Source organism: Gigantopelta aegis, chromosome 3, assembly GCF_016097555.1.
Source record: "Gigantopelta aegis isolate Gae_Host chromosome 3, Gae_host_genome, whole genome shotgun sequence".
In the NCBI taxonomy this organism is placed as follows: domain Eukaryota; kingdom Metazoa; phylum Mollusca; class Gastropoda; order Neomphalida; family Peltospiridae; genus Gigantopelta; species Gigantopelta aegis.
The window spans coordinates 53,572,840-53,599,575 of NC_054701.1; the positions used below are offsets into that span (position 1 = coordinate 53,572,840).

At 36.2% G+C, this 26,736-nt stretch overlaps 1 protein-coding gene across 1 annotated transcript; it reads right to left on the reverse strand.

Annotated features, from left to right (window-relative positions):
* Positions 1-26,736, reverse strand: LOC121368724. The gene is made up of 7 exons (XM_041493473.1): positions 26,635-26,736; positions 21,187-21,382; positions 15,593-15,844; positions 7,291-7,700; positions 4,080-4,176; positions 3,733-3,824; positions 1-1,087 (listed from the first exon to the last, which is right to left on the reverse strand). The coding sequence occupies exons 1-7, from the start codon at positions 26,734-26,736 to the stop codon at positions 1,049-1,051; spliced, it is 1,188 nt and encodes a 395-aa protein (XP_041349407.1). The 3' UTR covers positions 1-1,048.

Genomic DNA, 26,736 nt, shown 5'->3' on the forward strand with positions numbered 1-26,736 from the left:
TTTTATACAAATTTCTTTATAACGTACTCGCTTGTTGTTGAAAAGGAAAATTACACGATTTGTCAATAAAGTTCAAAGTTCAATTTATAATCCGAACCGAATACACTGTAGGTTGTCAAGTCTTGTATAAAACACAAACACGTACACTGGCACTGGGAAGGTGCAACTCCTACATCAACGGTAGCAACTCGAACAATGTTAACAGCAAACAACATTAGTAACGTATGCGGAAGTGTACGTTGGCACTTTAACTTGCAAACGGAAATAACTAGATATCTGTCTTCAACAATAGGTACTATACACGGGTCAGGTGCACACTAGTCGAGTCCTGGTCCGGGATAAGTAGTCGGTCTGGTGTTTCAGTTAGCACCGCTGATCTGGAAAAGGCAAAGAATATTGTTCATATCGGAGAACTGACTGGGAGAAACTCTTATGGTTTCTTCGGGTAGAGAGCCCTTTAGCCCGTGAGTCTCCGGTAGACGAACTACAAGTCCTCGTCTTGATCAGAAGTAGAGAACAACCAAGCACTCCTGTCCAAGGATAATCAGCAGGAAATGGAACGGTAGAGGTCTGCAACTCTATAGGTACATCAGATCTATATTGTGAACATCAGCATCAAACACGATAGTCAGAAGTCCCTATTTCTGTACTTCCTATCTGGTCTGCTCACAGTGTCACCAAAATGATGTAGCGTACAAAGTACGGGCATAGTCCGTTTCGGTATTAATGGGTGGTCATTTATGAAATGCTATTGATATCAATCTGTTTAGTGTATAAAATATGAAATTGGTGATACAATGAGCGTTTTCAAAGCGGTTGAGTATATGAAATGTGATTTGTTAAAATAAACCTCTACGTCATCGTTCATATCTGTGAAATAGATTTCCTAAACAAGTATAATCAGGGAAAATAACTTAAATCCGTAATTTGGGGTTTAATGGTTCGCCGCCGGACTATAGAGAAGGTGGATAAAAAAAAAAACGCGTTTTAATATGATGTTAGCTGTTCATACGAAACTGTATTATTCATGTCCCTCTTCGGTACATTGTCACCGTGACTCCTTGTGGCAATACTTGAACAGTCGTATCTGCAAGGAAAACGTTATTATTGAGTTCATGATCAAACTTTATTATTAAACAATTAGTCTTTACATTATTTTTCCTTTACTGCAAAACCGGCCTCGGCGGTAAAGTGGTTAGGCCATGGGACATAAAGCTGGTAGGTCCTGGGTTCGCACCCCAGTATCGGCTCCCACCCAGAACGGGTTTAACAACTCAATGGGTAGGTGTAAGGCCACTACACCGACTTCTCTTTCATTAACCACTAAATACCTGTCCTGGACAGACAGTCCAGATAAATGAGATGTGTATTCAGGACAGCGTGTTTGAAATATGTTATATTCCCTGGCAGGTTTCATTACAATATATTATGTAGCCTACATTATGATGAATGATCCAGAGCACGAGGCGGGGTAACAGGGCAACTGGTGTTACTTTATGCTACACATAGTGCATAATATTTATGCAAAGATCAGGATATCCTTAAGAGTGTCGAGGCATTATTATTTCTGTATATGGGACTAGTCACATGGGGTAAACCAGAACACCAAAATAATTGATGATAATGGGGACACGATATTTTGTGTCATTCACATTTGTACTCTGATATATATGTAGACGAAGATGCTGGTACATTGTCAGATCACTTTAGTGTTGTCCTCGTTCATCATTGATTCATTTTGTAGTCCTTGGCTTCGAACACAAGATTATGGGAAATGTTCTTCACGTCTTTCACGTCTGTTTTAAAAATAGCATACATTATCGTACAATACAAGAAAGACAATTACAGGTAAAGGATATTCATAAGAAATACGGGCGCGTTTACGAAGTATAAGGATGTAAGTAATTATTTCCTTTATTTGGATACACTTATACTATATACTACTCAAAAGAATTTAAGGGTCAGACGATATTTTCGACATTATTTTCTGAATGTCAATTATATTAGCTAGACCATAATGTCACGCATGGTATTGTTCCATTTTGACGAAAGTGGGTCTAAACAACCCATAAATGAATTAAAATCCACTGTCAATGACACTGTCGACTAGTTCTAATGGCGAAAACATGCTTACATTTGCACGTAAATTAGGGCGAAAGCGAAAGGTCTGCTAAGTGCCCATAACTTGCTTTTTCACAAAGCGCTTCATTTGCACGCTTTTCACGTGTATTCCATGTTCCCAATGCTGAATTTCTGTATAATTGGAGCTTGCGTTCGTGTACGGTGCACACTCCAAATTCGACAATGGTACGACTTCAACTGACTATCGAAGATCGAGGAAGGGCTATTGCTTGGCTTCAGGATGGCAATACGCAAAGAAATGTTGCTCTGAGACTTGGTGTCAGTCAGTGTGTCGTTGGCCGACTGTGGCAACGGTATCAAGCAACGAATTCTGTTCGAAATCGTCCACGTTCGGGAAGACCCCGAAGCACTACAAATAGAGAGGACCGCTACATCACCACTATGGCTCTACGTCAACGCACAACCACTGCACGCCGACTACGTGACAATCTGCGGACTGCGACTGGAACTCGAGTGTCTGATCAAACCATACGCAATCGTCTGAGAGCCAATCATCTACGCTGCTGTCGCCAGGCTATTCGACCACCACTCTTACCACGTCACAGAACGGCCAGACGTCACTGGTGCACGCTTCATCTGCGGTGGCAACGTGTTCAGTGGGGTCGAGTGATGTTCACTGATGAGTCCAGGTTTAGTCTCCAGTTCAACGACGGTCGGGTTCGTGTCTACAGACGTCACCGGTTCAGTGGTGGCAGCGTCATGGTGTGGGGCGGCATCTCTATCCACCACAGGACCCCCCTCTATGTGGTGGATGGCAATCTGAATGGAATCCGCTATCTGAATGAGATTATCCGGCCGTTGGTTCTCCCAGGCCTTCAGCAGATTGGCGGTGGGGCAGTTCTGCAGGATGACAATGCCAGACCCCACCGCGCCAGGGTGGTAACGGACTTTCTCAGACAACAAGGTATCGCCAGGATGGATTGGCCAGCATATTCGCCTGACTTGGCCCCAATAGAGCACGCCTGGGACGAATTAGGCAGGAGAGTTCGGGATAACCATGCCTCTCCGGCCAACCTTCATGATCTGGGTCAACTTCTTATGGCAGAGTGGCAGGCCATTCCCCAAGAGTTCTTCAGACGTCTGATCAACAGCATGAGGCAACGATGTGTCGAGTGTATTCACGCCAGGGGTGGATTCACACACTATTAAACGAATGTTCTAATGTGTAAAATCCATGTTTGACAACCTTCAACATTGACAGCATGTCATGTGACTTTCTTGTATACAGTGACGTTTATTTGTGGTTTTTTGTAAATATGGAACAATAAACAAAAAATTTGGTGTAGTTCACATCATCAATCTAATACACTCTGAAACTTATTTGGTTATAGATTTTTGACCCTTAAATTCTTTTGAGTAGTATATACATTCAAACAAAATACTGATTATTCAAGTTCTAACCCATCCAAAAAGTCATTGTAGTAAATTAACAAATTATGGCTGGTATTTTATGTGCAATATATAAATACATCTTGAAAATAACGATTTTATCTGGATACTATCTTTCAAACTAAATGCTTCTTTCGTATTTTAATAACAACTTTTGATAAATTCAAATATACTTTCTTGCTAGTTCTCAAATGTGCTTACATAATCGAGATGACCGTAAAAATGAGAACTGTTATCTGTAGCTAGTGGGGCACCGCCGATAGTCAGAGGACAGCTGTTCTTTGAGATGGGACCTGAAAGATAGCGCCATTATAACAGGTATATATTAATGCTTGTGGATAATGGATCAATAGATCAACGGGGAAGTTTTCATATCGTAGGTAAAATGATGTTAGATAGCCAATTAATCATATATTAAAATGTATTAACACAATAATACGACTTATGCGATTCTGCGAGTCTATGTTAAATTCTAAAAACATACTAAATTTGTTTTATTATAAATGTGTTATCGATAAAGGAGATAAAGGAAGTGCGTGGTGTGTTACCTTGTCCGGTAAATGTAGTGCACACTTGACTGTTGATGATCACCTTAGTGATGGATGACCTCACCGATACGGAGATGCGATACCAGCCTTCAGGGTCCTGCAACAAGCCAATGCTTCCACACAGTCTGATGGAAACCAAATCTTACTGATCACTCCGTCGTCATTTATGTTAGTAGATCTAACAAATGCCAATGCCACTTCTTCCTGTCCATGTGATCTTTTGTCCTAAATCATTATTCCAACTTACACAACAGTGCTTTGATACGTCAAATGATAGGTCATCTGGATCCGGAATAACACCGACTTTGGCTAGATCTAGTAACGACGACCGGGCGAAGTAAACAATAACAACTGGTTTCAAACAGATGCCGTTTAGAGTACAAGACTTATTTTAAAAGCAGAATTAGCGATGGTGTCCCCAGAGCCCGATCTTTTGCTATGCAAATAGCCTTAGATACTGACAGGAGAACGAACTTTTACTCAAGACATAGAAATTTGTTTGAAATTAAAGTAAAAAATTGTGTGCATTTTAGATGATGAATTATATATGAAATCTGTTGCAGTTTGGGTTCGTTTTCATGCGTATGTAAAGAAAGCAAGTATTGAATAGGAATTAAATATTCTATTATCAAGAACTTAGGCACGGAGTACTGGAACAGGACATTAGTAACTCGTTTATTATCCTCCATGTAAATCTGTAGTGTGGACTGTTATACGGATATATGACTGAAACTATGTTTGGTAATAATATTGTTTTGTTTAACGACACCACTAGAGCACACTGATTAACTAATCATCGGCTATTGGATGTTAAACATGTGGTAGTTCTGACATGTAGCAGATGCACGTCGATGTATTGAAATATGAACCTTACACGACGTTTTATAGTCATTTCCTTAAAAAAATGAACCTATGAAATGGCACATTAAAACATATTATTGAGTTTTAAACCCATCAACTCTTAACATTTTTAACTAAAACTTTCTAGGAAAATAAAAGTTTAAAAACAACAAATTACTATCAGTTAATATATATTAATACAGATTGTTAGAACAGCCAATGTATCGACGTAATCGATAATGCATTACAAAGACTAAAGGTAGAACTGCGTATGGTCAACCTTGGCTGTTCCATCAGTTGTCGTCATACCTGTATCAAAAAATAACCTATGCAATTTGATGGTAATTTGTAAAGAAACCTATTTATTTACACCGAATTTAATAGAAAAAAAGTTATTTGATATCTTATGGGTTTGAAACTTAATAATATCTTTTATATGAATTTTCACTTTATTCATTACAGAGTTGTATGCCAATTCATCGGGGGGTTTTGGTGGGTTTTTTGTTTTGTTTTTGCTTTTATTTGTTTGTTTTTGTGTTTTTGTTTGTTTTTGCTGTTGTTGTTGTTTGTTTTGTTTTGTTGTTGTTGTTTGTTTTGTTGTTGTTGTTTTGTTTTGGTGGGGTTTTTTTTTTTTTTTTTTTTTTTGGGTGGGGGGGGGGGGGGGGGGGGGTTACGCAAACGGACTATAGTGTGGAATGGCACAACTGACTGATAGTATACAAGGAATATCCAGTGTATACATGTGGATTGGTAGAAATGACTGGATTATTTATATGCATGTGATTAGTTTGGAATGTTGAAATGCATTAGTGTAGAGCGACTAATGGCAATGGATCGTGTATTTGATGATACATGCATGAAAAGGACCACCCATATCACAGTCCAAAATACCAAAGACACAATTTTTGCTCATTTTAAATTATATTTGTACAATAAGTATCTTATATTTGTTTATATAATCAACATGAATAACAAAATGAGATATAAGATTTACTTAGACCAATTGAAGTGTATACAGGCGGAATGAGACTACCTTAAAACACGCTGAATTGACATATCATTGAGAAAATAATGAGCATGCTATGTTTTGTGTAACGATTAAAATATCCAAACTTTGTGTTGGGGTGTATGGGGTGTAGTAATAGAGGTAGTACCTTTGTTAGCAGTCGGCCACATCCTGGAGATGGTAATTACTGGCACTTGTCCTCACCTATGGCTCCAAGTAGTTGTTAGTGTGTGATAACGGCCACACCCCAGTATACCTTGTTGGCTCAAGGGCAAAACTAGGTGATGGTAGCATACAATTCTTGTATGTAAAATATGACTAATTCTTCAATTAAATGCACCTTAGTATGTACACGGAAATGCACATTAGAGTATATAATTCTATACATATGTAGAGAAAACGGGTGTCTGGAAGAGTGATATCAAAGCACTATCAGTACACACTGGTGATATCACTGCTGTGGAACTCAGCATGGAGTCCAATGCTGGCTATAAAAGAACTTTAGTGTCCCAAATGCTACTTAACTAAACCCCATAACTGTTATTTAGCCGCACCTGAATTGACAGGTTGTGCCATCGCGGGAGAGCCGAGCAAATGATAACGAGGTTTAAGTTATCTGGATGGTGTACAGATCGCACGGAAATTAAATGGCATTGGATGAACGATCCGACTTCGACAAAAATCCACGGCTAATTTATGCAGAAATTACACATGAAGTGAACATCATGTATCCATTAAAATAACCTTACTCGAACAGTTACATTGATAGGCGACGACAGCATTCCCCTATTCTCTTTCTTTAACTATGAAATTGATGTGACTAGAATACATGTTTGCATTGCCTCTAATCAACTAAAAGTCAAATTAATAACTGCCCCTTTGATATTAAAACATGTTGTATGCGTCTAAAGTTGTTTTGGAACAATGATTATTATGTACTCCGTTCCAATCCCAACATGCACTTTTTGACTTTATAATAGTATTATATAATTTTTTCAACTTCTTAATTTAAGCCCCGAGTCTAATTTGAGATAAAACTTTATCTTCTCCACGATGATATTTTCCTGTATTAAGGTATTGAAATAATAACATATAGCTCCATGAATGATAAAAACAAACCCAACCTTATAGAATAGGTAATATATAGAAAGCATATTGAAAGATGACAATGATGTATTTTTATATTTTGTTTCACTTACTGCTAATTAAGAATGTATCTACACATCTACACATACAGAATGTAATTAGCGTTTTGAATTATTGAATTTTAGATGTAGAACCGAAGGATTCTAAGACGAGCCACTTTTAAAATTAGGTTTGAACTTATCTATGTTTTAATTGAATTGGTTTCTGCAAAGCACTTACTGCACGTATTTGACATGATCCGCTTTGACCCAGCAAGGTGTTAATCCCGATTGTGAACTTATTGGTATTGTGTAGATAACTAAGCAAGATGGATGCAGGATCTTTTCTAGGAGGATCGTCTTTGGTATAGCACTCATTTGAGAGAATAATTTGGGTGTTGTTATGTGGACTGGCATCTGGTTTGAGGCGCAGTTTCAGTAACATTGTGTCTCCTAATCCATTATACTCGAGAACTGGCATTTGCACTGACGTCCCTTCAAAGCTGGCAGCCTTTCCTGATGCGGTCGCCCCTAAAACAGTCTCCACTTGCATGTGAGCTCCACTTTTCTCCTTAACGTGGTTTTTCTGGTAATCGATGAACGAACCAAGTTTCTTGCTGTATTTATAGTCTATAAGCAACTCACAGTTCCCTGCAAATAATTTATTTTAACTTTAATAAACAACATAAAAAAGGCTTTGTGTGATACCATATTAATGTATGAGGGGTGTCCCAAAGGTTTTCGGCCTGACTATGAATCGGGTGTCACACTGATTCCAAAAGTTTAAGTGAAATAGAACTACATCTAAAGTGATGAATGGTCGATGTTAAATGATTCCATTCTGTACAACCTATCATATCAAAACTTTGTTTTCAGGTACCCCTCTGAATTTCACAGAAAATGGATAAAACTGAGTGTCGTGCACTAATTAATTAAGTATTTGCATTTAAAGAAAATGACATCGAAGCAAATGTCCGAAACATTAGGGGATGATGCTTCTTCGTATAGTACTATAAAGCAGTGTGTACTGATGTTCAACGAGGTAGAAAAAGTACTGAAGATGATCCACGCTCTGGTCGCCCATGTGAAGTGTCCACTGACAAAAAATTTAATGTTGTTCTAGACACAGTCATGAGGGACAGGTGAATCACCATCAGGCAGTTAGCCTGTATCCATAACATTAGTAAAACATCGGTGGAACGACTTCTATATGAGCATCTATACATGAGTAAAGTGGGTGCCAAGAATGTTAACAGCAGACCAGAAACGGGCCAGGATTCACATATCTTGTCAACTTCTAGAGGAATACCGCACTGACCCAGAAGCATTTCTTGCGCATATTGTGACCCCAAATAAAACATTCAAAGCATGCAATGGAAAAATTCTGAATTACCCGTTCCCAAGAAGTTCAAGACAACTGCTTCCAGTGACAAAGTAGTGGCATCCGTATTTTCGGATACTGATGGTGTTATCGTGATTTACTACCTATAAAAAGGTTCCACAATTACTGGTGCATATTATACAAATGAGCTTCGCCAACTCAGAGAAGAAATTAAGAAAACAACGTCGCGAAAAACTGCAAAGAGGTGGTGGCTGCTTCAAGATGAAGAAGTGATATAGAAATGTTTTTAGAAGTGTTAACAATGCTGGAGAAACGCTGGACAAAATGTTTTGAGCTCCAGGAAGACTATGTAGAAAAATGATAGAATAAAAGATTTGTTGCGAGCTGCGTTTCATAGCCAGGCCATAAAGTTTTGGTTTTATATATCATATTGTGAAATAACGTTTAGTAACGTTAGGTATAATAATGTGAGGTTACTAAACGTTATTTCACAATATGATATATAAAACCATATATCAAATCATGTTCTTGTTCTAAATGTTACCTGAGAAATAAATACGGTGCTAGGACTACCGTTACTTTAAATAGACGAATATGACCCGCCTCGCACACACACACACACACGCGCGCGCGCACACACACACACACACACACACACACACACACACACACACATCTAACACATTTACACACGCATACAGACAGTGCGTTATATCTATGTAACAGTCAAACCCGATATACATACAATTTATAGATGTTCATACATCAGTATATATATACATACATACATACATACATACATACATACATACATACATACATACATACATACATACATACATACATACATACATACATACATATAAACAATATGAATCTAAAAGAAATAACAAACACTGCTTATAATTACATTTTAAATATATTTATGATTATTATTATTATTATTATTATTATTATTATGAACATATTTATATTTGTTATTCCTTATGGCACATAAGAATAAAATAATATACTATATAAAATGGTATAGCAATTATAAAACCAATTTGCAATACAACGTTAAATAACAATACATATAAAGCATTTTCATGACGCTACGGCTATTATAATGATTGACGTTTTGCTGGAGCCACATACAGAAATTTACAAATATTAGTAATAACGCTCATACTTGGGTCACATAATAACTGAATTAGTTTAAAAACTGATGGTTTACAATTATAGTATTTTGTATTTAACACGAAGTTCACAGAATTATGGGCTAACAAGTAAAAAATGACACTCATCTTCAATATCTCCTCTGTCACAGAATTTACAAATATACGTTGGTTTTTATTCAACCCAAAGTATCGGCCGTTTCGACATTTAAACAATAAGAGTGTAAACGATATTTCGTTGGATATTTTGTAAATGGGTGAAGATGAAAATATCAACAATATGTTCCTCGAACGACATTATAATCGTTATAACATGATTTGAATCGGCGAAGCACAATCCATATAATCGTTATAACACCATTTGAATCGGCTAAGCACAATCCCTATAATCGTTATAACACGATTTGAATCTGCTAAGCACAATCCTTATAATCGTTATAACACGATTTGAATCTGCTAAGCACAATCCTTATAATCGTTATAACACGATTTGAATCGGCGAAGCACAATCCATATAATCGTTATAACACCATTTGAATCGGCTAAGCACAATCCCTATAATCGTTATAACACCATTTGAATCGGCTAAGCACAATCCCTATAATCGTTATAACACGATTTGAATCGGCTAAGCACAATCCCTATAATCGTTATAACACCATTTGAATCGGCTAAGCACAATCCCTATAATCGTTATAACACGATTTGAATCTGCTAAGCACAATCCTTATAATCGTTATAACACGATTTGAATCTGCTAAGCACAATCCTTATAATCGTTATAACACGATTTGAATCGGCTAAGCACAATCCCTATAATCGTTATAACACCATTTGAATCTGCTAAGCACAATCCTTATAATCGTTATAACACCATTTGAATCTGCTAAGCACAATCCCTATAATCATTACAATAGACGATTTGAATCGGCTAAGCACAATCCCTATAATCGTTATAACACCATTTGAATCTGCTAAGCACAATCCTTATAATCGTTATAACACGATTTGAATCTGCTAAGCACAATCCCTATAATCGTTATAACACCATTTGAATCTGCTAAGCACAATCCTTATAATCGTTATAACACGATTTGAATCTGCTAAGCACAATCCATATAATCATTACAATAGACGATTTGAATCGGCTAAGCACAATCCCTATAATCATTATAACACGATTTGAATCTGCTAAGCACAATCCATATAATCATTACAATAGACGATTTGAATCGGCTAAGCACAATCCCTATAATCATTATAACACGATTTGAATCTGCTAAGCACAATCCTTATAATCGTTATAACACGATTTGAATCTGCTAAGCACAATCCATATAATCATTACAATAGACGATTTGAATCGGCTAAGCACAATCCCTATAATCGTTATAACACGATTTGAATCTGCTAAGCACAATCCTTATAATCGTTATAACACGATTTGAATCTGCTAAGCACAATCCATATAATCATTACAATAGACGATTTGAATCGGCTAAGCACAATCCCTATAATCGTTATAACACGATTTGAATCTGCTAAGCACAATCCTTATAATCGTTATAACACGATTTGAATCTGCTAAGCACAATCCATATAATCATTACAATAGACGATTTGAATCGGCTAAGCACAATCCCTATAATCGTTATAACACGATTTGAATCTGCTAAGCACAATCCTTATAATCGTTATAACACGATTTGAATCTGCTAAGCACAATCCATATAATCATTACAATAGACGATTTGAATCGGCTAAGCACAATCCATATAATCGTTACAACAGATGATTTGAATCGGCTAAGCACAATCCATATAATTGTTACAGCAGACAATTTGAATCGGCTAAGCACAATCCATATAATCGTTACAACAGATGATTTGAATCGGCTAAGCACAATCCATATAATCGTTACAACAGACGAATAAATCGGCTAACCACAATCCATATAATTGTTACAACAGACAATTTGAATCGGCTAAACACAATTCATATAATCGTTACAACAGACAATTCGAATCGGCTAAGCACAATCCATATAATTATTACAACAGACGATTCGATTTGGCTAAGCACAATCCATATAATCATTACAACAGACGATTCGATTTGGCTAAGCACAATCCATATAATCATTACAACAGACGATTTGAATCGGCTAAGCACAATCCATATAATCTTTATAACACGATTTGAATATGCTAAGCACAATCCATATAATCGTTACAACAGACGATTTGAATCGGCTAAGCACAATCCATATAATCGTTACAACAGACGATTTGAATCGGCTAAGCACAATCCATATAATCGTTACAACAAACGATTTGAATCAGCAAAGCACAATCCATATAATCATTACAACAGACGATTTGAATCGACGAAGCACAATCCATATAATCGTTACAACAGACGACTTGAATCGGTGAAGCACAATCCATATAATCATTACAACAGACAATTTGAATTGGCGAAGCACAATCCTTATAATCGTTATAACAGACGATACTTTTGCAGAGTGTTCGTGAATACATTGAATTATCTTTATTGATGTCGACCTTGACCAATTTTTCCTGTTGTGTCAATCCAGTTACAGCTGATAATCCGAGTCTATATTTGGACACAGTTCATTATAAAATGGTTTCACGTTAATCTGGTTGTGATTTACATATAATTGTTCGTGTAACCTTCTGATGATGAAAAGCCAACAGTTTGTGTCATCATGTAGAAATCCACCTCTTTGCCTGGCCCGATTACTTCACGAGTATGAGGAATCATGATCATGTCTGCTACTCCCTGTGTACTGACACCTATGGTAGGGTGGTATTTTGGTAGATTTCAGAGAACGTCTTCTATTGTGGTTGTGACTGTAACTAGCGTTTTACATCAGTGAATAACTTTACATGCCATATATGTTATCTGATGATCCTTCTTATATCTAATTGATGTTACTGATAGGATAAGCATCCTCAACATACATGTTATCCCTCAACCTGGGCCCATATTTTCTCATCACAGACACAATACTTGGAAGGTAAGAAGTGAATTTCTGTTGGGTTCTCATCCTCAGAGGGTTACACACACGGGTCCTAATACATGAATAATTATAGGTACAGACGTAAATAGCAACCAGTTCAATATGCAATTAATAATTGATGATGATCTGTGTTCAAAAGGAACCTCAACATTACCATAATTTCATGCAGTAACTGGAAGTGACTCAATAGGATAAATAGTGGTATTGGCAAAAATATTATTGAATGTTTACAGGAAAGCTTCATCCGCTACACCTGAAGCTCTTAGCCAGATTGGAATTATTGATGAACCAACACAGAGGTCAGTACCGCATGTTACTAAGCTCAAGAGTCATTTGTACAACTGATGCAGCCTTGAAACAGCATATCCAAAGAGCATATCTCCAAGCAAGTATCTGAGCTCAAGATTCCATGCAACATATAGAGATTTAAACCCATGGTTGGGTCAAGGAGGAAAATATATTTGTGCCTGTGCTGTTGAAGGTGCAAGCTACACCAGAGGCTGTGATAGAACTGAACATATGCAACTCTGGTGTAAGTAAGTGTTCATGTAGATGAACGTGTAAGGAATACAACCTATGATGTACATAACTCTACAAGTGTAACGCTGGTGATGATTGCTGCAATAAACATGCAATTACACACAGATGCCTAATCAGGGGTTACACCGGAAAAAAAATAGTTTTAGCCAATTTTCAAATATGTAGAATTTGTTTGGAAATTATTAAAAAGTGGCCAATTTAAAAAACATTTTATTAGCCAAATACTAAATGTTGTAGACACTTTGTAGAAAAATTAGCATTTGGCTAATGTGGCATGAGCGTTTTGCAATAAAGTGTCGAATTGCAATAAAAAAAAATCTTTTCAAATTTCCGATTCCAACCTACTCTAAGATGATCTCTGGGCTCGAATTGAATACCACCGAACCAAATTTGTCATATCTTTTCACAAATTTGTTGATCAAAGGACTTTTAAAATGTTTAGATATATTGCATTTCCAATAAATAAACAGCCTTTTTCAACAGAAAACGACTTTCTTATCATCTCAAAATCACTGTATGTCTTTAACTAGAGGTGGCGAATAATTTCCCATTCCAACTTTTATTAATAATAAATTACCAAAAACAGTATTTGAGTTTATTGCAAAACGACACGCTAATGCATTTATTCAAAGTGTATCATGTGCAATAAAAGTTTCAAATTGCAATAAAAAAAACTCGTACATCGAGGGCTCTTATGATATTATTAATGCAAATATAGATATGTCGTAACCTGTAGATTATCAGACCTGCATTTTGTGGTAATCTGTACGTGGGTTACTAGGCACTACAATTATATTATGCCAATGTCTCCATGTACGTGTATAGTATTTGTATGTACGTAATGTATACTTGATATTGATATTGATATTGATCTATATATATATATATATATATATATATAGAGAGAGAGAGAGAGAGAGAGAGAGAGAGAGAGAGAGAGAGAGAGAGAGAGAGAGAGAGAGAGAGAGAGAGAGAGAGAGAGAGAGAGAGAGAGAGAGAGAGAGAGAGAGTATATCTGAACATTTTAAATGTCCATTCATCAACATTTCTTTTTATTGCAATTTGACACTTTATTGCGAAATGACACTTTGAAAAAATGCATTAGCGTGTCGTTTTGCAATAAACTCAAATAAAAAAAAATGTATGCTATTGTTGATAAAAGTTGTAATGGGATTTTGTTTCCGATGTCCAGTTAAACACATTCAGTGATTTTGAGATGAGGAGAACGTGGTTTTCTGTTGAAAGGGGCAGTTTATTGGAAATCAGCACATTAATTGAAATGCAGTCAGTATATCTGAAAATTTCAAAAGTCCATTTATAAACAAATTTATGAAAAGATATGCCAAATTTGGTTTGGGGTATTCACTTGAGCCCAGAGATCATGCTAGAGTAGGTTGGGAGCCCTGCTAATATGCCATTGTGAATTATAGTTTGTAATTGGTATGTTCCTCTATTTCATTAGTTTAAAATCTAAACTATTTGCCAAATGATTAAATTGGTGGTCATTTTGAATTTCAATGTGGTTGTCATGACTGGAGAATGGTCACAAAAATGTCACCATTGAATTGAATGATCCTAGAAATGTACATGGACAAAACTAATTGTGTTTTTACCATAACCTGGTGTTTAGATATATGAAAAATACATTGAAATGGTAGCCATAAAAATGTCACTAAATTAATTCATGACTACATAAATGTACATAGACAAAAACATATTGTGTTTCTATGTTAACCGGGAGTTGAGATATATTGAAAATATCTATTAAAATGGTGGCCATTTTGAATTTCGAGATGACTGCCTAGGTCAGACAACAATTTTCTTTTTTTACAAATTCATTCACTGAGCTCATAAATGTAAACGGATACCTAAATTGTTGTATAAAGATGTATATAAAAATATTTTAATGGCGAATTTCAAGATGGCTGTCATGCCTAAATGACTAAACAAAATGTTATCAGCGAGTTCATTGACCTCAAAGATGTACATAGCCACAAAATATGTGTTTCTATGTTAACTGGGAGTCAATATATATGTAAAATGTCCTAAAATTATGGCCATTTCGAATTTCAAGATGGCTACCATGATGGTTGCATGAACAAAAAATGCTACCAATGGATTTGTAATTTTGGATAGTCTTAAGAATAAAATGAAATACATTTCACTGACTTGAGCAAACAAACAAAAAATACAAAGTCACATAACTGCCTGGACTAGTGGTGTATCTATGAGTACTCGGGCACGGGCTGAGTCTAGCAAGACTCGAATCCGCTCACAGGACTCGAGTACCCGTGCAAGAAAGAACACTGTCATTTAATTATATTTTATACGTCATTTTGCTATATGCTTGCCGCCTGTTACATTATTGGGCTGTGAGACATGGATGGAAAATAAAAGTCGAAAGTATGCAAACAATTCATAGTGTAATTAAAAAGAAAAATCAGAATGCCTGTTACGTTACCTTTCTTGTTACTGGTAGGTGTTTTTTCTCCGTTCCTGGCTTTTATAGGATTCAGACATTTACAGTGTTTTTGTTCCCACACCGTGGTAGCTGGACAGAGCATATCGGAGCACACGGTTTTCAGATGTGCGATGTTGTAAAATGGACATATAATAAAATGATGTTTGTTCTTAGGGTTTATTCTTTTGCTAGGACACGAACATGCACATCCGATTTGGTCCCATTTTTCACAATAGCCTGGGTCTACACAGTCTGCAATATAAAAACAGGCTAATAAGTGATCGTTCTAAGTGCGTGTGTGGGAATTTTAGCATGATGTGTGGGTCTAGATTATTGCGAACGACGTTTATATGGGGTTCGAATCAAATTGAAAAAGAAAAACAAACAAAAAACAGACGAAAATATGATTGAGTAAGGAGGTGTTTCGATCTCGGAGACTCTCCCTCTGCACACACGCCTGAACGTCATCTCCTCTTGAAAGTTTGTCTCAAGGTGTGTTCACACTTACACAAGTTAAACTGGTTTAACTATACTGGTTTAGCTAAAATACTTCTGACTGAAAATGACGATCGTTCACGCGTGTAACAGTTGTACCGGTATAAGGCGGAAGTGTAGTCATTTACACTTGCGTAAGACATCAAAACAACAATGGACTACGAGTTTGTTATGTCTCACAACACAGTTCACTTCCGGATGAGAGTTCATTCATCACGGCAGAACACAATTCACATAATCATTTCTAGTATTTGTGGAAGAATTAAAACACTTTGTATGTTTAATGGTAAGCCTTTTGGCTGGATTTTGCTCATGTTATTTTGTAATATTGTGCATTGACCTTTGGGACATAGGTGTATAGCGGAAAGAGCAACCGGTGTGAATCGGTTCCTGAACCACCTGTTCGGACCGGTACTACAGGCAGATGCGGTTATATAGAAAAAAAACTGAGACGGAAATGTTCTTAATTTTGGAGTGAAAATAAATGCTTATATAATGTATGTTCGTAGTGGTGTATGTTGTTAGTGCTATCGAAAACCCGTTCTATTGGCAATCTTCATTTGAAGTTGGGCAATTTCAAATGGATTTCAATGGTAGATGACATCTGTATAGTGAGACCATAAGGCCGTTGCTAACACACTTATTACTTATTCTAACTGTGACTGCGACGTCGCTGTCACTTCCGCATTATACTGGGTTAACTAAAACAGTTTGCGTTCACACTTACATTTAAACTGTTTTAACACGAAGTGTTTTAGCAATACCGGTATAGTGAAAAGATCACTTTAGCACTTACATTTTAAACTGGTTTAGTTATACCAGTGTGATAAGGATATCTACACTGAAACAGAGTCACAGTATTTCTGTAAATGTAAACAAGATTTGGGTCACTTGCCCTTGACCAATTGTGCGTTTCGATGCTTTTATTCACAAATACATTTTTTTCTGAAGTATTTTAGTAATTGTTAATATCAATTTCATGAAGTAGTATGACTTCCCTATGAAGCTTCAAACCGACGCGCTTTTCTAATTCGCCAAAAGTTGCTGCTATTCCAACCAAATATCGAATCTAATTTTTTTTTAATTTGGTTTTGTTGTTGGTGTCTATGAGACCTATCAGTGATGGTCCACGAATAAAGCACTCAGTGTTTGTCTTCATCCTACACCAGTTTATTCAAAGCAGTTTAATTTAAAGTGTAACTGTAAACGTAGCTATTGTTTCACTCGGGACATAAACATGATACGAAAATGGAAGTACACAACGGCCGTTCATTTCCGTCTGTCTTGGCAAACTACAGCTCATCGGTTCAAATATAAAGCATACAACTAGATAATAAACAATAATAAAGGCATATGAGAATACATTATTTATTTTCTTAAACGTACATCTTTTATCATCGATGTACAGTATTTTTGAAAAGTACTTAAAATTCCCTCGTTGAAAAGTTAAGTTTTCTACTTTCATTATATTTTAGGTTATCCCTGTATTTGTAAATGCTGTTAATTAGTCTAGGCAATATATATATATATCAAATACAAATTGAACAAGTAATGAAATTTACAGTGTTTAATCAGTATTTAGTCAGAAATAACATAATAATTTTTAAAAATTAAATTAGTGGAACATGTGGTAATTTGGCTTTAAATTTAGGATAGAGTTCTTAATTCAGTGTTTTCTACAAATTTGCTACAAAAATAATGAATTTAGCTTTTTTCGCTTCTAATTTGGACTACAATAATTTGGACTTAAGTTAATAATTTGGACTTAAGATTCAGAGAAATTCCTGATAATGTCAGTGGCATGTGTCTGTGCGTGCGTGTGTGCGTGCGTGCGTGTTTGTGTTTCGAAAACGGGGAGGATAGGGGTAGAAACAGGGGACACTGGACCCTAAACTCTGTAAATAATGCATTGTCCACCATGCGAAAAGCCAATTAATATATATATAGCAAATTATTATGCGGAGAACATTCTGTAATTACCGTAATCTTAATATTAAAACTTTTTTTTTTAAAGTTACTGTAACGATATCTACACGCTGACAGTAGTAAGAATGTTTATAAATAAAGAATGGTGCACTAGAAAATTAACTATTATTATCGCATCGTTGTTATCAAAACCATAATAATTATTTTAAATAACATATTTATTAATTGCATTACCAAACGTACCAGATCAAGTAACAAAACAAATAATTAAAATGTGTTTTTTTAATTTTACTTGGCAAGACAAACCACAACAAAAATTAAAAGAGAAGTGCTAATGCAAGACTATGTAAATAAAGGCATAAAAATTATAAACATTTGAACTTTTTAAAAACTACCAAGCTGCGACACGTTTAACGACAGAAAATATGACTAAGTATCCATGAACATTATTATATTCAACTAAAATAAATAATAATAATAATTTTTGGAAAGATGTATTACAAAACTGGCTAACCATTGAATAGAAAGAAACGCTTGATAATAATGAAGATTTAACGAGCACAAATAGAACCTTTTTTAAAAGACGACAAACGTTTTATTTATAACAAGTATTTGCAAAAAGTCAATGTATTTATTAAAAATAATAATAATAATAAAAATAATAATAATAATAATAATAATAATAATAAAAACGGACATACCTTCCGGATTTCAATGTAAGTTATGACAATAAAAGTTCATTGCATCATTCATCTTTTTTAAAAATAGAGGTCTAATTAAATGCTAAGTGTAGGTGTATCATGATACACCTACACTTTCCTCCAAAATAATACGTAATACATCTCCACGTTTTGCGAAAAAGTATAGGTTTATTTGTGAATACACTGCACATTCAACAAAAGAAACCATCACAACGAGACAGGAAGTGCGGTATACTTATTAGTAAAACAACAAAATCAAACAACCAACGTTTTAACAATGTTTGCAACCCGATTCTTCCGTTTAAAATGAAAAATATACACCATACTAAATCGCCCTACAACAGGTTTTACGTCTCGAAAAAGATATTCAGTATATAATTTGACTTTGACTTCACATCACAATTATGGTGAAAGTATTAAGCCCCTATCATTCAAAACTATTAAAGACCCATCTTTATTATGGTTTCAATATAAAAAGTGTATACATGAAATAAAATATGTTGATTCTAATATATGTTACTATTTTCGTCTATGGGATTTGATTTGGTAGTATACGCCCTCTAAACTTAGTCCTTTGGAAAACAATGCAAGAATGGGCATTAAAAGGGTGAATAATTTCAATTAAACACATGGTATACAAAAAAAACCCATTGTTTTATTAATTGATTATTAGTATTATATATACAGAAAGAAATTACAAAAGATCAGATTAAATAAAAATGCAATGTTAAATTTCATTATTGATCAAATACAGATTGAAAAAGACATATTTTATTTTTTAAATGCATATATAAAGACTTTGTTGATCAGTGGGAACCTTGGCAACAGTTCTTCAAACAAATTGTATAAATTCAGTTATAAACCTATTGATGACAAAATATACGAATATATGGAAAATATCGCCAGAAAGATTTTTCTTCCGTCGTTCACTCTTTATTTCTATTTTTACTACTCTTTTTTTCTAGTCTCCAGAATATTTTTCCTTCAGTTATATAAGGTGTTTGTTTTGCTTTGTTTTACAGTGTCAAGTTACTAGTGAATATTATTCATGTGTGCATAGGCCAGGGTGCATTTCTCGCGCTATTAGTGTTCCCTTTCGTTTATATACGTTTTCATCAAAATATAATTAAATTTTCCGACAATCTGATTGGTCCAGAGGTGCTTACTTTTTTCGTTCATATCTCGATGAACCGAACAAATTTAAGCCATACCTACTACCCCCTCCCCCACTGACACGCACTACTTTTGTGCAACAAGCCGGATTATTCTAGCAATCATATTTAGATATTTTGAAGAAAACACACGTGAAAGCTACAAAAGCAATACAAAAAAAATGTATACGATAAATTAATGAAAAATGCTATAGCAGAGTAGACATGTAGATCTATACGCATTGATTTAAAAATAAAAAAACCCAACCTCTTCGCTAATCATATGAGACTCGGTCGGTGGCCAAAGAAATCATGTAGGAAACTTCACGCCTGTAACTTACTTGTAAGCGATGTTCTACAGCTGTTGGCAAAAATTAAACGGTTAGACACGTTTCCTTCATTCACTTTCATAAAATATAAACTGAACACGAATAGGGCAATTCCTTCCAATATAACTACACGATCGTAAAAATGCACAGCAGCTAGAGGAAATGACGTCATTAACAATAATAGTGAATGGACGTTTGCATTCTTACGCGACATAAGTATCAATGAAGTTTACACAAACAATACTACAGGCGTATTTAAAGCTAAACAAAATAAATTCAGTTATGTATTGTTAAAGTATGCATATAAATTTAATTATAAGATTTGACCGGAATTATTTTTTGGTTCATGCAAGTATGAACCGAAAACACGATGTGCACACTTTTGTATCACAGTCTACGCGGAGTCATACAGTCTGCATATCGTTTTTTCGGTTCATACTTGCATGAACCAAAATATAATTTGCGGTCAATTTTTAAATCAAAATGGCCGCCAGATCATCATCAAAACTATATCTTGAAGGGGCGGGATTTAGCTCAGTCGGTTGATTGATCGCCCGAGCTGCTTGCGTCGCAGGATCGAACCACCTCGGTGAATCTATTCAACAGACTGGGGTTTTTCTCCTTCCAACCAGTGCATATATGTATGCTTGTTGCATTAGGAAAAATGAAACGGGTTTCCTCTGATGACTACCAAGTCATAATGACCAAATGTTTAACATCCAATAGCCGATGATTAATTAATCAATGTGCTCTAGTGGTATCATTAAATAAACAAACTTTAAACAACACTTAGAAACGTGATCTTGGTGTCAAAACTGATGTTTATGGGCTTAACGAGTTCATTGACACTGTTTGTAATACTGTCAGATATTGGGTTGACAAACATTCAAAATGGCTGACTAAAAGGTCGGTAATTATGGTATGAAAATCTAAATATGTCACCAATGTTAAGTTCAGATTGTTGATAAGTTTAGTTACAAGTACATACATACCAGGAGTTCTCCCTAGACTGTTCTGTGTGTCGTTCGCTGTGGTGAGGCTACTGGTTGCTGAAATAACACCAGTGTTAACAGTATCAGCAGATCCTAGATTTCCATGTTTCGTAGAAGTACTATTTAGAGTCCAAACCAAAGTAACTAGACACAGTGCTATCAGAATGTGTAGAATACAAGACCAAAGCATTCTTGCCTGAAAAAAACCCCAAAGTAATCATTTGTTAAAAAAAGGGAAAACATCGTGAGAACAGTCGCTAGTTATGTTACGTCTTTGTAATAAAATAAAAAATAAAAAAAATAAAAAGTATAATGTTTCTACTGAATAAAGGCCAGTGGCAAAACGCTCACCTGATGCGCGTTCAGTTTAGGATCTGACCCCGTCGGTAGGTTCACAACTAGTGTAAAAAGACCGTGGTATTCTGTCTGGTGCTCCACAACTGGTGTAACAAAAGTCGTGGTATTCTGTCTGTGGGATGTTGCACACAACAGCTCCAAGTTCAAAGTTCAGCCAGCAAACGTTTTGATAACGTTGCAAACTATTTGATTGGTTCTCGACGTGACCATTTGGTTTATATGTGTGCCTAATTTCATGCTTTTAACCAAAGATGCACAATTATTTTATTACTCGCTCCACTAAAAGGGGGTGGGGGACATTTGTAGATCCTCCTTGACCACCAGGGGGCATTGCTGACTTGGGTCCATATCTAAAAATGTTTGTAATGAGTCAATGTGTACCATCGACTTCCCAAACTGCGTTCACCTTACGACAAAAACACGAATACGACATTTACGGAAATACTATTCTACATTTTTCAGTTACTATACGTGAAACAAAATAGATTGCAATCTGTTAACGTAAAAAATTAACAATGTGGACGTAAAACAAATTCATTTAGTAAACAGGAAAGAGTGCAACGTTTCTAACTGCGTTCAGGCGCATGCATTTGCAAAAAATATCGTACTGCGCATGTGCGGTTCGTCATTTTCCATTTTTAAGGCCACTATATGAAAACAATATATGTTTCTGAAATGTGCACAGTGGACGAGAACTTTGTTTCATATTTTTTAAAAAGGATAAATTCAGTTTGTCAAGCGACCCAACACCCATTGTCAAACGTTGATGTCAATACAGATACCATTGATATATTGTAAAATATAAATTTTAAAATGAATTGATTCGTAATTAACAAAATTTACACACTCAAAATTATTTACAATTGTTACGAATGGATTATGAATACTATTCACTACAGCTGAGGCACAAAAATGTAGCATACCTTTTGCAGATCAAATTTCATAATTGAAAACAAATTCTAACAACATGGGGGCTTGGAAATCATCAAAATTAAATGATTTGGCATTGTTGATCTGGCACGTGTGAGGTCATATGACACGCACCGAATGTTAATTCATCTTCCTCCATTTCATCTCAGTTTCTATGAGTCAAGTGGACCAGATATCGGTAATTTTAAGGAATAAACAAAAACGACGTAGCACAATTAATGATTTTAAGGGTTTGTAAACTTTTGTATTGAGCTACTTACTTGTCTGAACTTTATTGTTAATGAAAATGTTCACGAACTGTGAAGAAACACCTCACAAATGAACGACAAGCAGACGACAACAAATCGGACGTTGATTGCGCGAATCGTTCACGAGAAAACAAACTGAACGGAGTTGGAAGCATAACGCAGTTAGGGACGTTGACGATATTTATATGCAAAGTTCCATGCTTTTAGCAAAAGGTGTACACTTGTTTTGTTAACCCGCCTCACTAAACGGGGTGGGGAATTTTTTTAGATCCTCACTGGCCACCAGGGGGCGCTCCTAACTTGGGTCCATATCTCAAAATATTTGTAATGGGTCAAGGTATATATGTGCCAAGTTTCATGGTTTTAACCAAGGGCGCACAATATTTTTGTGAGTTATTCCATTAGAAGAGAGTGGGGGACATTTGTAGATCCTCCCTGCACACTAGGGGGCACTCCTGACTTGGGTCCATATCTGAAAATGTTTGTAATGGGTCAAGGTATCGATGTGCCAAGTTCCATGTTTTTAACCAAAAGTGCACAATTCAGTCAAATATTGGGTGTTATCTGCCCCACTAATAGGCTACTGCGTTAAGGATGGTAGGTACAGGTTTACACACAATGAATGTCGTGATACGCAAAACTACCTCGTCTTAGTTAAAGTACCGCCCACACAGGTCACACGTTTACGCAAAGGCTGTCAAATGGGAGACAAGGTGTCGCCGTGTGCTTTGCACTCATTACAGTGAACAGAACCCGACGTCATTCTCAGATATGAGTAATCACTCAAAAGGACCCGATGGCGTATACATTTACATATTAGTAATACAGTATAGGCGTATACGGTTTTATACACCGTCTTATGTCCAAATTTAAGGTCCCCTAGGAATTGTTTGAAAAAAGCAAACGACCATCATTCATCGATTTATTATATTGCCAATCTTGTATTTGACCAGGTGCCATAATGGAGTTATCAAGGATCCATACTTTGGATGCGTTATCGATTATAGAATACTGGCTGGTAGGCACTGGGTTCGTATCCCGGTACCGGCTCCCACCTATAGCGAGTTTAACGACTCAGTGGGCAAGTGTACGGCCACTACACCGACTTCTCCCTCACTAACCACTAACGACTAACCCACTATCCTGGACAGATAGCCCAGATAGCTAAGGTGTGTGCCCAGTCAGGCGGCTAAGGCCTCAATATCAAAACAATCGTTCACTTTTTCAGGAAAGCATGAAACTTGGCATATGTATTACACCAGTCATATTTGTGTTGAAAATATTGGATTCTAAAGCCTATATATCCATGTTTCAAGGAAATGTGAATTAATAGTGCATATAAAAATAGGTCATATGTCCGCCATACTGGATTTAAAGATGGCCTCCATAAGTAACACATTTCACTGAAACTTAAGCAACATAGAACCGTGATTCTGAAGCCTAAACCCATGCGTTAGGTACCTGTGAATCTAGTGGCACATATAAGTAAATCATATGTATACCATGACCGCCATATGAAAACAGTTTTAATGAATATCTTGGAATGAAAATCACACAAGTTCCAAAGCTTATTTTAAGTTAACCTCATATTCTATAATGTATAAATATATTTGTATACATATATACCAGCAGGAATTCCACTAAGACTAATACGAAGTTACATGATGGCGATATTATCTGAAAGTATTCCCTCATGTATAGGAAGATGTCAAAGCAGTTCTATCTGACGCATATTCATACTTTGTTAAAAAACCTCATCTACATTTTAGGGACTTGAGAATATAGATGAAAGGCTCTTTTAACGTGTATATAAATATATTAGGCTTCGTGGACATCCATGCTGTGCTTGGCTTCTGTAACTAAATCTGTTACAGACTGGGGGTAAGTTTCAAGGTTGACTTAGTTTGCAATATAAATTACCAGATGAAACAAAATGCCATACCCAGAATAAATTCTCCAAATCTCCAGATCCAAACAGACGATTTAGCTGTTCAGCCCAAATGCTTCAGATGTGAGCAGTTTAGATGTAATACCAAACTGAAAAAGACTGGATTTCAAAAACCTAAAGAAAGTATACTTTTAGAAGGGTTGCACATGGTTTGCTTCATTGACAAGTTTTATAGCTTTTTATACTAAAACATTAAATAAACTTGGCAAGGTTCCATTAGATGGTAAATTCTACCCAAATTAATGAAGACTTAGAAATATATAGAACAAACATTATAGGATATACTATATTTAGAAAGAATTGTGACTTAAAGGATGAATAGACTTCATCAGAAACTGCTTTCACACAAAAACTGGATGTTAAATAATGAAATTGGTGCACACAGTGTCCAACTGAGGGATTTCTTCTGTGGTGTGTTAAGTGGGAGTACATACAACTAGCTAATTAATCCACCTTATACCACTGTACTGCACATGAATGACTGACATCTTATATAAATGGAAAAAGAAAGAAAGAAAGAAATGTTTTATTTAACGACGCACTCAACACATTTTATTTACTGTTATATGGCGTCAGACATATGGTTAAGGACCACACAGATTTTGAGAGGAAACCCGCTGTCGCCACTACATGGGCTACTCTTTCCGATTAGCAGCAAGGGATCTTTTATTTGCGCTTCCCACAGGCAGGATAGCACAAACCATGGCCTTTGTTGAACCAGTTATGGATCACTGGTCGGTGCAAGTCGTTTTACACCTACCCACTGAGTCTTGCGGAGCACTCACTCAGGGTTTGGAGTCGGTATCTGGATTAAAAATCCCATGCCTCGACTGGGATCCGAACCTACCAGCCTGTAGACCGATGGCCTAACCACGACACCACCGAGGCCGGTTTGTTATATAAATGGAGTGGGAAATGCAAAACCAAATTTTTAAAATGCAGTGCCTCTGTTTGGGTATGCCTGTTCACATCTTGAACGCTTGATGTTTTAAGTTTTGATGAAAATAAATTATAGTCAGTTACACTCATTTAAAGGCATCACTGCTATCATATTATTCCTATCTCAAAACTGCACCTCAATGCTGGAATTGTCTATTGACAAAAAACAACAAAACCCTACACTTGCGGTAATGATGAAATTTGGAGTGTGTGTTTTTGTGCAGTAATATACCTTGCAGGAGGCGCTATAAGACATGCAGTTTGGAAACACCTTGCAGGAGGCGCTATAAGACATACAGTTTGGAAACATCTTGCAGGAGGCGCTATAAGACATACAGTTTGGAAACACCTTGCAGGAGACGCTATAAGACATGCAGTTTGGAAACACCTTGCAGGAGGCGCTATAAGACATACAGTTTGGAAACACTTTGCAGGAGGCGCTATAAGACATACAGTTTGGAAACACCTTGCAGGAGACGCTATAAGACATACAGTTTGGAAACACCTTGCAGGAGGCGCTATAAGACATACAGTTTGGAAACGCCTTGCAGGAGGCGCTATAAGACATACAGTTTGGAAACACCTTGCAGGAGGCGCTATAAGACATACAGTTTAGAAACACCTTGCAGGAGGCGCTATAAGACATTCAGTTTGGAAACACCTTGCAGGAGGCGCTATAAGACATACAGTTTGGAAACACCTTGTAGGAGGCGCTATAAGACATGAAATAGCATCGTCTACATACTGCTTGTATTAGTGAATATGATACCACATTCAAACAGTAAAGGCAGACTCCAGGGTAGCACTATCTCTGACTTTTTACAGCTTTAGAAACTCCTTATGAACCAAGATAAACATCATATAATGGCAGATAGGTTCCTATGTAAATAATATAATGTAAAACTCTTAATATGTTAACAATACCCTTGCAGTATTCCGATATACATATTAAGCCCTGTTCTGGTCAATTAGGTAAGATTTGTTTCGAAGTGTTGGTGAGTGTAAAGTAACAATAAAGGAACTTACCCTTTTAGCAGTGATAGTACTGAACGTAGATGTTATTCTGGACGAAGCACGCGGATATTCCAGGCTGTATCGTTTTATTACGCCGGGAAGCGCCCCGGGCAT